We start from the raw sequence: 17,834 nt of genomic DNA on the forward strand, positions 1-17,834 counted from the left end.
AATCACCTGACTTCACCTAATGATGGGGCCAGCCCCATCTTGATTTTGGCTATACAGATGGAAGCAAACTGTTGGGGTCTTATGTACCTGCCTCTTAGTTCTAGGGCAGGGATGGGGAACAGGCAGCCTTCCATATGTTGCTGGAGTAGAAATCCCATCATCCCTGATCATTTGCCACACTGGCTGGGCAACAACATCTGGAGGCCTGCAGTTTTACTTAGTTAAGCGAGCTCCAGTAAAATATCTGAACCTAGCGCACCTTTCAAGTTGGCAGTGGCAGGGAGAGATTCACAGCTGTGCCTTGGCTATATTCAAAACTAAAATTGGAAATGAAAGACCAAATAAGCAGAGATGTGTATTCTGGAGAATTAATCACTTTTGGTTTGAAACACATTTGGAAGATTCCCCCTGCCTTCTCTACATAGCAGCCCTGAACTGATGGGATGAACTAGTGAAGATTTCAACAGGATTGTGGTAGCCTAATTCTCACAGATAGCAGATGAGATGAACCTGTTTCCGGTTATACCATTTCAGATTGCAGATACATTTTTAAAAAATGGTCTCCATTTAAAAGATTAGCATGTCACGAAAGATACAAGATGCTGTTGTTGTAGTTGTAGTTGTAGTTGTAGTAGTAGTAGCAGTAGTAGTAGTTTTATATGCCACCCATCTGACTGGGTATCCCCAGCCACTCTGGGCATCTCCCAACAAAATATTAAAAACACAATAAAACCTAAAACATTTAAAACATCCCTGTACAAGGCTGCCTCCAGATGTACTGTATACAGATGTATTTTGTAAGGGGGGAGATTTGTACCAATAGGGCATGTTGGATTTTTCAACTTCCAAATTCTAAAAATGAGGGGTGTTAAAAAGCTGTAATATGACTTGGGAATTCAAAATATATTTTGGTTAGATTAATATAATTTAATTTTGCTTGGTAAGTAAAATATGTGCAAACTTGCACAGAAATCATTAAAAATGATTGCCAAGTATTTGCAGTTCTATTCCATCATAATCATCATCATTATTATTATTAAGCATTACTTGACATTTTCAGAAGGTAAAATCAAAATTCTTTGGTTTTCCATAAACATTTTATATGCTTCTTCATCAAACGTAGACTTAAAAAGCTAAATGTTGTGCAGTCACACAAAAAATAGTAGATTTGAATTCCTTACACTCCCAATAACATTTTTAAGACCCTGCACTGAATAAATTTTCAAAAATTAAGTTTCACCCCTTAAAATGAGACACCCTACTGTACCAAGGAGTCCTGAACCATTTGAGTCTCCTGCTCCCAGGAAGCCTGAAGTTATTTAATTCAGTTTATGAGAACTGGGCCTAAAAAGAGGAGCAACTAATCAAAATGATATTCCAGCTTTCAAATGTCAAAGAAGAAAGGAAGATACTGTAAGCAGTTTGTGCCTTTTTTTCAATCCTGCAGCAAAACCAAACCACAGATGCCAAGCAATTCAACCAACCTTTTAATGAGAGAGTGAACATTTTATATTATAGAAAGCGCATACGCATGAAAATATAGCACGACATTCTTAACATTCTTAGGTGAATTCTAATACCTGTTTAGCTATTTTGCATATCTCTTGCTCTGCTGTCCAGAACGGTTGGATTTTAGGGCATTCCCACCACATGTGGAGGTATGTGCGTGTGGAGGCGCAGCCTCTCCAATATCTTGGTGAGGTTTCTGGGCGTAGCGGTGCCAGTTTCCGTGGTGTTAAGTACCACCTGTAGGTGTGCTGGATCCTACATACTGATCTCTCTGTGATCCATATTTAGTGAAGGAGGAAAGGGAGGGAAAGTATAAGCTTTTATCACTTCTTGGCCACGGTGTCAGCAAGCTGGTAAAATACTTTCAGAAGTTAAAATTACCCTCAGTTAAAACTATAAATTGTGTCTGCTGTAATTAGAAATTGAATACTTAAGTTTGGTTGAGAATGTTATTTTATTTAACTTTTAAGTTTACTGTTTCTCCTTTCCCAAAGAAAAATGAGTACCATCTGAAAGATAGCATATCCCAAACGGATTTAAGATAACTCTATGAAGATTCTCCAACAGCTACAAAAAAAACCCTGGTGTTTACTCATTTACATTCTTTTGAACTTAATCTGGTCACCTCCACACAAACCTCACCATTTGGATAAATATACTTTAGATATTTCATTGCTTAATTATGCAGCAAAACATTCCTACTGCTTATATTATTTATGCATTGAAAATCAATATACCCATTTTTCTGAGACATTCCACTTGGATCAGCAGATCTAGAGGGAGGGGGAAACAATCAAACCATTCATTTATGGATCTCCAGCTGCTAATGTAAGCAAGGAAATGCCGCACATTCCCCTAGCATGGGGCAGAGCAGATTATGTGAGCATCTTTCAGAGAGCTCTTCCAAAAGGAAAAGAATCAATTGCCTCTCCAATTAGCAAAACACTAACATCTTTTACTATACACTTTGTATAATACACACGTATTAGCAAAACACTAACATCTTTTACTATACACTTTGACAAAACTTAAGACAAAGGCTACCATAGAACCATAGAAAGTAACTGGGGATGCAGGTGGCACTGTGGTCTAAACCACTGAGCCTTTGGCTTGCTGATCGGAAGGTCAGCTGTTCAAATCTGTGCAATGGGGTGAGCTCCCATTGCTCTGTCCCAGCTTTTGCCAACCTAGCAATTCAAAAGCACACCAGTGCAAGTAGATAAATAGGTACCGCTCCGGTGGGAAGGTAAACGGCATTTCTGTGCACTCTGGCACTTGTCACGGTGTCCTGTTGTGCCAGAAGCGGTTTAGTCATGCTGGCCACATGACCCAGAAAGCAGTCTGTGGACAAATGCCAGCTCCCTCGGCCTGAAAGCAAGATGAGCGCCACACTCCACAGTCGCCTTTGGCTGGACTTCACTGTCCAGGGGTTCTTTACCTTTTCTTTTTTTAACCTTTACTTGAGATGGAATGTACCTGTGACCAGATTTATATCATCATCATATTTTCAAGTCTTTCTGGGCTTGTGCTTCACAGCCACACACCCCGAAGAAAAAAGTACCAGCAGACTTGGGGTTAACCATGAATGGTGATAAATGTAGAAAGAACCACCTCATTTAAAAAAGGAGAGCTGTCCACACAGATAACAAAATTAACCGCTGGTTGATAGCTCAATTGGTAGTGCATGAGAGTCTTAATCTCACAGCCATGGGCTTGAGCCCCACACTGGGCAAAGGATTCCTCCATTGGGGGGTTGGACTAGATGACCCTCGTGTTCCCTTCCAATTCTATGATTCTACTTCATTAACTGTACATTTGAGATGGCAAAATTCTATGAAGTATAGCTGGATCAGCACAGTCCAACATGCCTTTTTTCGCAGCCCTCAGCAACATGTGATGTTGCCGTCGTCCTTGCAGCCCCCACACTGCCTTTGGGTCCTCCAGCCTCCTTCCCAAAACCTAGTTAGCGCTTTCCCAGATTTGAGGAGGAGGCAAGGGGGCTCCAGGATCCTGCCAGAGCTGCACACCCCCTTCCCAAAGCCTGATGCCTTGCTCTGCTACCTTTGAAAAGGCGGCACAAGGGCTGGGGCCGGTGTCAAATTTTGGCCCCACTCCCACCCCAATTATTATTATTATCATTATTATTATTATTATTATTATTATTATTATTATTATTACCCCGCTCATCTGGCTGAGTTTCCCCAGCCATGCGACAAGGCAGTGTGTGCCCCCCCTTGGTATGAAATGTTGGGTGGCCCTGGGCTAGAGCTAGGCACACGTGTGTTGAACCCCTGCAAAAACAAAGAAACAAACACAAAGAGAACCCAAACTCACATACAGTCCAATGATGACTGAGCATGTAAAGGTAGGCACAAAATGGTGAGTGCCAGTGGACAGGAAAACACTGTGTTTGTGGATGAGACAGAATGGGTTGAGCCCTGAAGGGGAGCACCCCAACTTTTCTTGCACGGTCCCAGTTGCATATACTAACAATGATCACAATTATCTGAATTACAAATAGGTAGCCGTGTTGGTCTGCCATAGGTAAAGGTAAAGGTACCCCTGCCCGTACGGGCCAGTCTTGACAGACTCTGGGGTTGTGCGCCCATCTCACTTAAGAGGCCAGGGGCCAGCGCTGTCCGGAGACACTTCCGGGTCACGTGGCCAGCGTGACATCGCTGCTCTGGCGAGCCAGAGCCGCACACGGAAACGCCGTTTACCTTCCCGCTGGTAAGCGGTCCCTATTTATCTACTTGCACCCGGAGGTGCTTTCGAACTGCTAGGTTGGCAGGCGCTGGGACCGAGCAGCGGGAGCGCACCCCGCTGCGGGGATTCGAACCGCCGACCTTTCGATCGGCAAGCCCTAGGTGCTGAGGCTTTAACCCACAGCGCCACCTGCGTCCCCGTTGGTCTGCCATAGTCAAAACAAAATAAAAAAATTCCTTCCAGTAGCACCTTAAAGACCAACTAAGTTAGTTCTTGGTATGAGCTTTCGTGTGCATGCACACTTCTCATCTTGACAGAAAAATTACACACAGCAGCTTGCGGCATTTTCACTAGACAAGGAGAAATTCTGTTCTGTTTAAATATATACTGTTTGTTTGGCACCTCAACAACCTAGGTGCTTTTCCAAAATACAACAAGAAACCAATTTGTGCCCAAAGCTGCCTGCGGCCAACTTCAAAACATGGTGTTGGAGCAGTTTTTCTTGCTCCTCAGTTTTTGTAACAGGCAGATCTTCTTGTTTTGCCAGCTCTACCCGCAATCAATCTTCTTGTCCTCTGGCACCAGAGGGAAGATTTACACCCAATCTGCTGGGCTTCCCAGAGATTTGTGCCAGCAGAATGCTGCTGCAAATCTCCAGTGCCCCATTATTCCAATGGGCTTCCGTCAAATGGAGCAAGCCCACTGTTGCAAGAGATACACACACCAAGGATCACGCCCCAAAGCCGTAATGCTGACAGGGATTTCCGACTGTCACCTTCATCTGAAATATACTCAGCTTCTCCTCTCACACACATTTTTATCTCTTCATTCTGTCTCTCCAAGGAGCTGAAGGTGCCAGATGTGAAAGTTACCCCATTTTGCCCTCACAGCATTCTATGAGTTTTCTTCAGGTAAAGCAGAGATCGGCACCTGTGGCCCTCTAGGTGTTGTTGGACTCCAATCCCCATTACCCAGTGCGACCAATGGGATAATGGGAGTTGTAGTTCCTCGCTAAGGGATTGTGATTTGTCCAACACCACCCAGTATGCTTCACAGCTAAACAGAGATTTCAACCCAAGTCTACCTAGCTGAGAATCATCACCACTCTGTTAATACCTGCTTCACATCGATGCAACAGAAACGAAAATCTCCAGTTTAAGTCTGAATGTCAAAACTATGCTCTACGGGAAGGGTGATACAACCCTTTCTTTAAATTAGCAGCGGCTGCAGAATTTCTGATTGCAATTTATTCTAGCAGCTGATGCTTCTACATCTCTTATTAGATGCTCATTAGAATCATAGAATTGCAAAGTTGGAAAGGTATCCCATAAAGGAATAAACCTGCAACTTTGGAGTTTTCAGCACCACACTCTAACCAACCGAGCTATTTAAGACACAGAGACTGCTTAATTTTCAGAAACTATATACATTTGATTCTACACTGTGCAGACAGTTACTCAAGTAAGAATTTGTACCCTGGTGCAAACAATGGCATTTGGGTCAATATTTATTTCATCAACTATGCTGAATACTAAGAACTATGTTTTTCAAAGTAATAAGGTTAAGTATGTGGCGGGAGAAACAGTTAAGATACCAGAAGAACCTCAACAATGTAAAAAAGGAAAAGGAAAAGGAATATGTTCAACTGTCCATGACAGGCGTGAAACAAGATGTGATTTGTTTTATCTGACCAAAACAAGGAAGTAGCTTTATTTGCAAATGCAACTGAAATTCTTTATCAAACTGAGATATGGGTTCACTTCTTTTGAATAGAAACAGCTTTGTTTCTCTTCAGCAGAAGAAACCCTCAACTGGACTACACCAGTATGCTCTCCAGTACCTCCTATGCTGCCTGTGAAAAGTCTCAATAAATAGGAGCAAGCAAAGTGGCAACTGGTATAGGTGACTTTTTCACATTAGTGGAGGCACCTGGTTGGTTGGGCGGGAAGGAGGAAAGAGATGCCTAAGCTATTTATGGATCTCCCTCTTTCTCTGCTCTTCTTAGGTGTGGCAGCTCCTTTGTATTATGCCACACCTATCCTAAGAGCCATGCTGGATCAGGCCAAGGCCTGTTTCCACAACATCCGCTGAAAACATCATCCTGTTCTCAGTGGCCAACCAGATACTCCTGGGAAGCCCATAAGCAGAACCCACTTGTAACTGGTATTCAGGGCCTGGTGCCTCCAGCAGCACCCAGGGCTAGGAGCCACTGATAACCCGACCCTCTATGAATCTGAAAATTCTGTTTTCAAGCCACTCAAGTTGGTGATCATCATTACATCATGTGCAAGGAAATTTTACAGGTTAACTATGTGTGAGCATGGAATACGGTGTAAAGTTGTGGTCGTTGCACCTCAAAGAAGGATACTGTAGAGAGAAAATTCAGAAATGGAAAACCTAAGCGACTGAGGGGCTGGAACGACTTCCTTATGAGGAAAGATTACTACAGCTTGCGCTTTCTGGTTTAGGGAAAAGGTTAAGGGGGATATGATAGTGGTGTGTAAGATTGTGCAGGGGTGGCATATACCGTTTTGCCTCTTGAGGTAAAATAGGAACCCCCCCCCACTGCCCCCCAATGAAGGTGACAGTTGGAAGCTTCGGAGAAGACAAAAGCAACTGAGGAGTTGGGTATACTGCCTGACTCGGCAATTAGCCCCCCGGGCCCTGGTAAAAGACAAAGACAAAGCAAAATCACAAATTACTTTCCTAAGATGGAGGAGGGCAAGAGTCCACAAAAAGAGTCAATTCTTGATGAAGTAATACCCCCCTCTCTAACTGTTCTTGACTGGACGTCCTATTTTAAAGAGATATATCAAGATACTGGAAATATTAACTCCCCATACAGCCTAGCGAAAGAACTAGCTTTAGCCGAGGAACTCCAGGAAGGAAATACCTCTATTACTAAGGAACAGTTGCCCACGGAAGAAAGTACATCAACCCATCAAAACCAGATACCTATTTCAAAATACTCTCAAACAGAATTGAGTGACGGCCACCCTTTGGATTATTCCTTAGCAATAAGTACTGATCTAGCCAACATAAAAAACTATCTAACAATAACAAATGGGCTACTGCTGACGTTAGTAGAAAACTTGACACCTCAATTAAAAGAGACAAAATTAAGTGATATGCCCCAAGAACATAAAACAGTTGAGCTAGTGGGGACGAACAAACCAGTAATAAATAAGAATCTGCAAAGACATAACCCAGGGGTAAAAGTGAAGAAAAGTAAAAATATCAAAACAACAAGGAAAGCCAAGTATACCCGCAGTAATCGAAATATACATTGGCAGAAACTGTTTAAACTTCTTCCCTCGGCCCCAAATAAATCGACCACACGAGGCAGTAAAAAGAAGGGTAAAAAGAGAGAAACAAAGATAGTTACACAGCAACCAGCTACGGAGGACTTGCCAAGGCTGACTCCAGTAGCAAGTGAGAAGGCAGAAGTAACAATTCAGTCCCTGGATAACCAACTATTTAACAAACCTGATGCTGCGGAAGTAGAGGCCTCTACCTATGAAGGCAATAAAACATTTAGCAAATCGAACAGCGGGGAAGAGGAAGCGTTTAGTAGAGATGATACCCCCCTTCAGACCTGGCAAGCCTCTAGTCAGGAAAGAGATTGGAATTTGATCCTAAACCCCTCAAAATTGGTACTCACGAACTTTCCGAAGCCTAAGGGCTTCCTTACAGGGAAACAGCGAATAATGAACTTTGTATCTAGCCTAAATGACATACTGCCAGGAATGGTTAAGTCTAATGATATCACCTCAGTGGAATATCTACATTATGATGGTCACTCAGTGAGAGCACTGACCACTTTTAGGGACCAGAACCTGGCCAAGTTTATTTTTAGGTCAAGACCTGCCTTTTTAAAAGCACGGATAACTATACTTAGGCTCTTTGAAAATAAGGCTCCTTTGGGCCCCCTTTTGAAAACTAAGCAGGCAAATCTTAGAAAGGGGAAACAACTCTCAAAATTCTGGCCTGACAAACAGAATCCGCAATGCCTTGTGAGCAAAGGTGAGGATTCCTTTACTATGGAAGAAAATATCCTAATTGACCAATTCTGGATGTTCCCACCATTAATTCAAACTGACATCTTGGGAAGACTAGACAAGCTAAGAGATAAGCTGGCCGAGAGAGCCTCAGGCAACGAGGTTATTAAGGGGGACCAAAAAAAGACCACAACATGTAACCTTCAGATTAAAGCGGAGATTAACTTTCCACCAAGAGAGAATGTGCCACCCTCCAAGGAGAGCATTCCATCACCCCCCCGAAGGAGAAATATCCCTAAGGTGACCCCACCAGACGTATGGGACAAAATGAGATACCTAGATGATACAGAATTGGGCCAAAATCAGGCCGCAACAGAATATCCACAGAAGGAATTTATGCATAATAAAGATCTGGTGTTCACAAACGTGAGCACTTTGCATCCACCTATTGAAATCATAGAGCGGCTGGATAGCCCGCCATACAAAGACGATAGGCGACCGATACACAAAGCGACAAACCCTAAAAGTACGTTAGCTAATAATTGACAAAGACTCGACTGTGATAAAGCTAATCTTAAATTTTTATCATGGAACATTGCTGGTTGGCTCAACAAGGCAACTGACCAATCATTTGTCAATTTTATTCAAGATCATGATATAGTTTTCCTGCAAGAGACATGGCTAACAGGGGATTTAGATGTAAATGGTTTTGCCTCATTTTCGCTCGCAGGTTCACCAAGCAACAAAGGGGGACGAGTTAAGGGTGGGCTAGGCATTCTAATATCCACAAGGCTGAGAGCATCTTTCATCGAGCTGGAGCCTCTGAGTAGTGTGGCCATGGCATTATTAATGAAATGCAGATATTGCACACTTCTATTGATCAATATATATGCCCCTCCCCAAAGAGGCAAGCAGCTTATCAAAAACATCTGGCATAGGCTAGAATCATATGTCGATGAGCTAATGAATCAAACTCCTGCAGCGGCAGTGCTGCTGGCTGGGGATTTAAATGCCAGAATTGGCCAATCAGACGAGGCGTTATATGCCCATTTCCATGACGTACCTCCCATTTCTGAAGAAGCCCATTTTATTCCCCCTAGGCTCTCAAAAGACAAGGGCTGCAACTATGCAGGCCTATGTCTTCTACGTTTTTCCAACAATCTGGATCTGACTGTATTAAATGGTCGTGTCGACAGAGAACCCAGTGGGGAATTTACATTTATATCCAACATGGGAGCCTCCACTATCGACTACGTCCTGGTGTCATCTAACCTCTTGAGCAGAGCACGGGAATACAAAGTGGTGGAGAGGGTTGACAGCGACCATCTACCGCTCTGTTTAATACTGGATATAAGAAAAGATTTATTTTGCTCTGATAAACTTGTAGCCCCATGTTTCGAAAACATGGAGCTAAGATACTCACGTATTAAATGGTCCAGCAAATTGAGTGATGAAATATCGGAAAGACTTCACTCAGATACTTTTCTTGCTAGAAAGGAGAACCTCGTTAATTCCCCAACTCCTGAGGCTAGATTAGACATGTTCCAGGAACTGATTTCGTCCCTACAACCTTATCTGAGCAACAAAAAACCGCCACGGCAATCTCTACACTCTAATAAATCCAAACCTTGGTTTGACCAAGAATGCATGGCTATGAAACGCCTCCTGCTGGATAAGTACAGGAACTATAGATCAGCCAACCTACCTTCGCTACCATTAGACTGGTTTGAGTTAAAACGCAGTTATAAAGCTTTGATTAACAAGAAAAAGCTCCAGGCACAAAGGAAGGAATGGCAGTGCCTAGTGGAGGCCTCTCAAAAGAAAGATTCTGCCACGTTTTGGAAAACAATTGCAAAAAGCTGGAGAGACTCCCCGATTGAAATCGAATACTCTATACCCGCTGGAGCATGGGAGGCCTATTTCCACTCATTATATTCATCAAATCAACTGGCCCCAGTTCTGCTTCCTGCTTCAAGTGAATTTGGCAAGGAATGGCCCCCTGTAACCACAGAAGAAATTACTGGCCTTATTCAATCTCTTAAATCAGGGAAAGCCCCGGGTGCTGACAATATCCCACCAGAAATTCTTAAGGCAAATGTTGAATGGTGGGCCCCTGTGCTAGCCGCCTTGTTCACTAGTATAAATCAAGCGGCTATTATCCCCGAGGACTGGGGTTTAGCCATCATCATTCCAATATTTAAGAAAGGAAACAGAACTGAGCCAGCTAACTATAGACCAATCAGTCTATTAAGCATTATTAGCAAACTGTACGCTGCTTATTTATGTGATAAATTGGTGGAGTGGATGGAAAGAGAGCATATTCTATCAGAAGCTCAAGCTGGTTTTAGAGCAAAGCGTTCAACTATAGACCAGGCCCTTGTCCTTCAACACCTAGCAGACAAATACTCTAGAAAAGGGGGGTCTTTATATGCAGCTTTTGTCGATTTTAAATCGGCTTTTGATCTAATACCAAGGGACAGACTCTGGGAAAAGCTTGGCGCTACAAACATAGATAAACGCTTATTACGCCTTATCCGTGGTCTATACGAAAACACCAGGGTGAGGGTAAGATGCGATCGGTCAGGCCATCTAACTAAAGAAATTCAAACGCACTATGGGGTTAAACAAGGATGTGTCCTCGCGCCAACGCTATTTAATTTTTATATCAACTCTCTAGCAGTAAATATGGCGAAAGAAAATGCCCACCCTCCCAAACTGGCAGGTATGCCCCTCCCGGTGCTTCTGTATGCGGACGACGCAGTCCTACTCTCCCTTTCCTGTGTTGGCTTGAGGAAGCTTTTGAGATCACTTGCTGACTATTGTCAAGCGGAACAACTATCAATAAATTACAGCAAATCTAAAATTATGGTGTTCTCAAAAAAAAGAAGGAAACACAAATGGAGAATTAATGGTCAACCTATTGACCAGGTAGCAACTTTCAAATACCTGGGAATAACTTTTCAGGAAAGGGTCTCGTGGCACCAACAGATGAAAAACGCCATTGCCAACGCAGGAAGGGCCAGTAAAGCCCTTACAAGATTCTTTCATGGGAAAGGGGGAAAATACGTTCCGGCGGCCTCCCAGGTTTTTGCTGCAAAAATACTCCCACAACTCACTTATGGATCCCAGGTCTGCAGTTTTAAAAATTTTGCGCCTATGGAGGCATTTCAAACAAAATTCTATCGGTGTTTATTGGGGATCCCCCCTTGTGTATCTAATATAGCTGTCCGCTTAGAAGTTGGACAACCACCCGTTAACGCACGGCTGTGGATTCTAAAGATACACTACTGGTTAAAACTTATTTTTTCCCCGGCCGGTTTGGCTCCCTTAACACTCTTAGACACCTTTCATTCTACCTGGAAAGCTTCCCTGTTTGAAAAGATAAGAAGCTTGGGATTCTCCCCGCAGATCTTAATAGCGGCAGGATATGAGAGTGCCAGAAGTCAAGTGCTCCAACGCATTAGGGACATAGAGCTGCAATGTCATATGGGCCAAATGGATAAACATGCCACAATTAGAGACTTTGGGAGAGGGTTCTCACCCGCAAATTATCTGGCTGATTTACAAATACCTAAGTACAGACACTCCTTTACCCTGGCCAGATTCAACGTTCTGCCCTCTGCCCTGTTGTTAGGCAGATATGAGGGCAAACCATATGAGTCACGTGTTTGCCCATGTGGCTCATCGGAAGTGGAAACAAGTCTGCATGTATTGCTGCACTGTAGTTATTACGAGGACTTACGTCTGACCTTTATTGCCCCAGTTCTACAAAAGCTTAAAAATAAACCAGAACTCCTATGTATGAGAGCCTTGGTAGAAGATAAGGTCCCTGAAATTACGATCAATGTTGCCAAATTCTGTGTAGCCGCTATTAGGCGCAGGAAACAAGAGCTTTCCAATGTCAATATGCAGGTGAAGGCAAATATTTAATTTTATTTATGCTGTCTAATTTTAAATTGTTGTTATGACCTAATCTGTATTGAAATTGTCCTTTGTTCTTCTGGTGTTATCTTTTGCTGACTAGCTGTACGAGTTAATCTGGTCTGTGACCGTTTAATAAACTTTGATTTGATTTGATTTGACCCAACTGAGGTGCAACGACCAGAACTTTACACCGTATTCCAAGTCTGGTGTCACCATAGTTTTGCATAATGAGATTATGATATTGCCAAGTTTATTTTCAATCCTTGCCCTGGAATGGAATTCACATTTTTCATGCTGTCACACACTGGATCACTACATTCACATGTCTTTTAGTTAAAATAATTTTATGAGGATTGCCTCTCTTTTGAGACAAAAAGGCATGCGACCGTAACAGAATGTCTCCCAAGTTACTGGAATAACACCATCATAATCATTGGGCTCACTGCCGGGTGAACTCATAACAAAATACTCATCTACACAGTACATAAGAACTTAGGAGCTTGAGAATTGCCTTGATGGATCAGTTCAGAAGTCTTGCAAAAGACTCCTGAGAAGCTCATACAAAAGTCAGGATAGCATTTTTCTCTCTCCTTTATACCTTTCCTGCTTTACAAATATTTCACACTGGAATTCTATCTTTAGAGTCAATATTATTTAAGACTCAGAAATAGAATTGTTTTTAGTGGTGCTTATATTTAGTTCTTAAATGCTCTGTACTTAGTTTCCATGGATAAAATTACAACATTGATGTGAGCTTTCAACTCTCCCCTACTCAGACATCATGGGGACGAACAGGCGGGGGGGACGGGACAGGAGGCAGCATCTAACTATTCTATTCTTAGGTTTACAGAATGAAGTGAAAATGCTACTCATAAGAGTATTGACACCCTAGCAGTTCCAAAAGTATAATAGGGTATTTCCAGACATCTCACCTCTCCCTTCAGAGAATAACAGATTTCTTTCCATGGTGGCTGTGGCGTTTGCCCCAGGATGTTTAAATTAAAGGGTTAAAATGGGTGTGATGTGATTGGCCAGTGAGAATGCAAGGGGGGAGTAAAAGATAGAGTGGGAGGTTTTGAAAATCAGGTGAGGTCTGGGGGTTGACAGTTGAGGTTTGTCAGTTGGGAGTTGAGGCTCGGGTGCTGGAGAAGGAAGAGGGTGGAATAGGCAGCGGGTTGGTAGAGTTGTATTGGGAGAGAGGGAGAGGGTTTGTTAGGGAGTTAGATAGAAAGTTGGGAATAATTCAGTTTGAAGTTGTAGGGACTAAGATTTAAGAAACTGACAAGAGAAAACTAAACCGACACCATACGCTTATTCCTGCACTTAAAAATAAACTTGATTACAGTGGTGCCCCGCAAGACGAACGCCTCGCAAGATGGAAAACCCGCTAGACGAAAGGGTTTTCCGTTTTGGAGGCGCTTCGCAAAACGAATTTCCCTATGGGCTTGCTTCGCAAGACGAAAATGTCTTGCGAGTTCCTGCGGGGTTTTTTTTCCTTTCCCCCCCCCTTTTTCTAAGCCACTAAGCCGCTTATCAGCTGATCCGCTGAGCCAATAAGCCGCTAAAAGCCGCTAAGCCGCTAATAGCGCTAATCCGCTAAGCCGTCAATGAGAGAAGCGGGTGGTGAGAAGCGGGTGGTGGCAGCGAAGAAAGCAACCGCAGTGGTGGCACAGGGTCAATAGACCGTCAAACGTCCGGGGGCCCTGTGTGATCGCCACAGCGACATTCTCCCTGGCCTAGCCAAGCATGGGGGGGGGGGTTTCCTCACTGAGCAAGTGATTCACATCTCAGCCATACATGAGCAGTTGATCACACCACACACACACACACCCAGTTGAAAAACTCATGTCAGGAAAGGAGGAAAAGAGGCCATTTTCAAAGCTACACATAAAAGACATAAATTACTGAGGGAAAAGGTTGGGGGGGTTATTTTCTTTTGTAGTTTATTATTGCTGTTTGTAAAATATAAAAAGTGATGTTATTCATTTTGCAACAAACAAACAAACAACACCCCCCCAAAAAAAAACTGAGGAAGAAAGTCAGCTCGGACCAGAAGTCAGAAGCAAAATTTAGTAATGACTAAATATAGCCTCTAGATGTTGTTGGAATTACACCCCTCCTCAGTCACAACCAGCATGTCCAGTGCTCAGGGATGGTGGGAGTTTGAGTCCAGCAGCACACAGAGGGCACTCGGGTCTCTTATCCATGGTTTATACATTCAGAGCTTATTCACACTTCCCTTTCCTTTGCTCTTTCCAGGCACAGTATGTGCTTTAAAACGCCAGGTCCGAGCAGCCTATTTTGCAATGGAGCTTTTCCCACGAAAACCTGCTCTTTAAAGCTCAATCTGAGCAAATGGCAATCCACGGATAACCCGACTTGATGTTTGTTCCACCTGAGGGCTAAAGTGAGGGTTTTCAAGGAGAAAGCTCCAGGACAAAACAAAAACAAAACCCAGCACTCGGACACAGAGCTTTAAGTGTGGACCTGTGCCTGGAAAGAGCAGGGCAAAAAGTTAAGTGTCAGTGGTGGCAGCTGAACTGGGAATGAGGGCAAGAATTTATTGTGGCCTGAGGTTCCTCATTTGCAGGATGCACAGGACACAGGACACAGAAGCTGTGAGAGACAGAACAGCAGGGAGAAAGAGGAGCAGCTTCAGATACCTGCCGCATTATAGAGCGTGTCATTTTAGGGGGTAAAACTTAATTTTCACAAATTTCTTCAGTGAGGAGTCTTAAAAAGATGTTTTTGGCTGTGAAGAATCAAAATCTGCAATTATTTTTGTGACTGGACAACATTTAGCTGGGTAAGTCTATATTTGATTAAGAAGCACATAAACTGCTTTCAGAAAACCAAACAATTTCAATATTTCCTTCTGACAATGACAGTTAATGCTTAATAATAATAATAATAATAATAATAATAATAAAATATCAATATAAAGCAACTACAAGTACTTGGCACTCACTTTTAATGATTTCTGTGCAATTTTACACAAATTTTACTTACCAAGTAATCTAAATATTAATTTAATAAAAATATATTTTGAATTCCCAAGTCATATTACAACTTTTTATTAGCACGCCTCATTTCTTGGAATATGGAAGTTGAAAAACTCAACACATTCTGCGTACCATAAAGACCTCTGTGCAAAAACATCAGTCATCACATTTGCACACTACCAGGGCACCAAAGAACTCAGGCAATGTAAGTGTCTGCATGGTGTACTGAGAGGGATGTGGGCCTCATTAGTTGTCACCTACAGTGGTGCCTCGCAAGACGAAATTAATCCGTTCCGTGAGGCTCTTCGTATAGCGGTTTTTTCGTCTTGCGAAGCAAGCCCATTGTATTGTGAGGGAGCTTAGCGGATTAGCGCTATTAGCGGTTTAGCGGCTTTTAGCGATCAGCTGTTAAGCGGCTTATCAGCGGATCAGCTGATAAGCGGCTTCACGGCTTAGGAAAAGAGGGGGGAAGGGGAAAAAAACGCAGGAACTCGCAAGACATTTTCGTCTTGCGATGCAAGCCCATAGGGAAATTCGTTTTGCGAAGCGCCTCCAAACCGGAAAACCCTTTCGTCTAGCGGTTTTTCCGTCTTGCGAGGCGTTCGTCTTGCGGGGCACCACTGTATTGCAGTGAGTTTCTCAACTGCTGAGACTGCTTCCACCAGTGGCGGAAAACTCATTCTGAACTGGACCAGACACAGGTTAGAGCTCAACGTTGAGCCTACCAAGTGGTGATAGCGATGGCGAAGAGGACCTTCTTCACCGCCTCTATTGCATCTGCAGAAAACAGCAGCAGGAGACTCTTTCAGGTGGTTTGCAATTTAACAAAACCACCTTCACCATCGGAGCCTGGTAAGGACCCCAGGATCTCCTGCAATGATTTTGCAAAGTTTTTTTGCAGATAAAGGGCCATGTCCAGAAAGTGGTGGTGGGGGATGAGTGTTCAGACCCCTAGGCTCTCACTTGGGGGGTGCCCAGGGCTCCGTCCTCTCCCCCATGCTTTTTAACATCTATATGAAGCCGCTGGGAGAGATCATCAGGGGGTTTGGGCTGGGTGTTCACCAGTATGCGGATGATACCCAGCTCATCCTCTATTTTAAATCAGAACCAGTGAAGGCAGTGACAAGAAATACACTGGGATGGGGGTGGAATAACAACTCCTAGCAGTGATTGATTTATAACACAGAACACAACTACTTTATAATATGATCATGGGACATCCAAAAAGTATAAAACAATGCAGTTATGAATATGGAACATTCCCAAAATATAATTATAAACAACAACTAGAATTGTCCTCAGTATCATTTGATGCTATTTCCTCTCTTTTGAAAAGATTTCTATCCATATTCTGCAAATAAAAAAAAATATTTTGATACTATGCTATACTATACTATACTATACTATACTATACTATACTATACTCTCTGAACTGTTTAAATGTTTCTTTCCTTGTCCTTGCCTCTAGCCACCACGCTTGCCATGCTCTCCTGCCACACAGCATGGCATGCCACACCTTTTGAGAACCACTGTTGTAACCAAAAGGAATGTTACGTGTCAGTCTACTGAACCTTACGAAAAGTTTATTTATAAACAGAGAACTGTTTCTTTAATAATGCCTTTTCTGCAGTCCTAATCAGCAAACTTTCTTGCTACGGTTTCAAAAGTCAAGCACATCCACTGTTTTCATGGTGCATTTTAATGAAATATCACTACATTATTTGGCTTAAAGGCAAAATTAGCCTTCTCTAATGAGATAATCTTAAGCAGCTTTTGATGAAAGAACATAGCTTAGCATTCTTCACATTTGTCTTTGTGCCCTACCGCCCTACTTTAACTTTACTTTTTGAAGACCATTGGGTGGACTCAAAGATGGGTAAAGGCACCCAGTGGGGAGGTGGGGGCACTTCTTGTAAAACCAGAATGTTAAAGACGGCATTCATTAAAATGCTAACAAAAATAATTCAAGCTAAAATCAGTTTAGCCTCCTCCTCCCTATAAACCTAGAGGATCAGTTTCTACTGAAATGGAGTGCTGAGCAGATATTCAATGGCATTCTGACATTTATGCTGATATGCAAAAGCTTCTAAAATGTCATTTTTGATGCCAGCTAAATAAAAAGCTGCTTAAATAAAATTAAATGACCTACATTGTTGCACACTACATCCGAAATACTGACTTTTCTCCCCAACAATTAGTCAAGAGTGGACTGGCCTTGTCTCAACAGAGATCCAGACAGAGACTCATGCCTACCACAAACACAATGACACAGACATTTGCCAGGTAACCTTGCTTTGAATAAAAGGGGCTGACATCAAGAGCCTGAAAGGCTGTCTCCCTTTTCTTTTTTTGGAGCTTACCAAAATAAGAGGTGCCATGTTTTGCAATCCAAGCAAAACGTAAAAACAGTTTGCAAACCCACTTCTATCTCCAGTTGCAAAATTGCAGACAGGAACTAGTTAGCAAACACAATGATGCACACATTGAAGAGCTCAGCACAGTTACCTCCAAATATTAATGAGGAGAAGACAGAGACAGGCTCCACAAGCCACAGTTTGGATACAGAAGAAGTGAGAGAAAGACAATACATATAAACAGAAATGGGAAGACAGGGACAGAGTCTAAAGAAACATATTAATAATGGATCCTGTGTTGCAGATTGGGGGGTTAAAGATGTCATGTGTTTAAATGTATA

At 42.7% G+C, this 17,834-nt stretch overlaps 1 protein-coding gene across 21 annotated transcripts in view; it reads right to left on the reverse strand.

Moving 5' to 3' along the window:
• Positions 1-17,834, reverse strand: part of PPFIBP1 (PPFIA binding protein 1) — a 126,057-nt gene that overhangs the window by 65,594 nt on the left and 42,629 nt on the right. For 9 of the 21 annotated variants that reach the window (XM_079993591.1, XM_079993583.1, XM_079993574.1 and 6 more), the window contains exon 1: positions 13,070-13,137. The exons of 1 other annotated variant lie outside the window; for it this stretch is intronic. In XM_079993591.1, the coding sequence (XP_079849717.1) occupies positions 13,070-13,103 (34 nt within the window). In that variant the 5' untranslated portion in view covers positions 13,104-13,137. Of the gene's footprint in view, positions 1-13,069; positions 13,138-17,834 lie in introns of those variants that run through there. 11 more of the 21 variants (XM_079993581.1, XM_079993584.1, XM_079993576.1 and 8 more) reach the window with 2 other exon arrangements.

This window comes from Podarcis cretensis (genome assembly GCF_951804945.1).
Source record: "Podarcis cretensis genome assembly, chromosome: 10".
Taxonomy (NCBI): domain Eukaryota; kingdom Metazoa; phylum Chordata; class Lepidosauria; order Squamata; family Lacertidae; genus Podarcis; species Podarcis cretensis.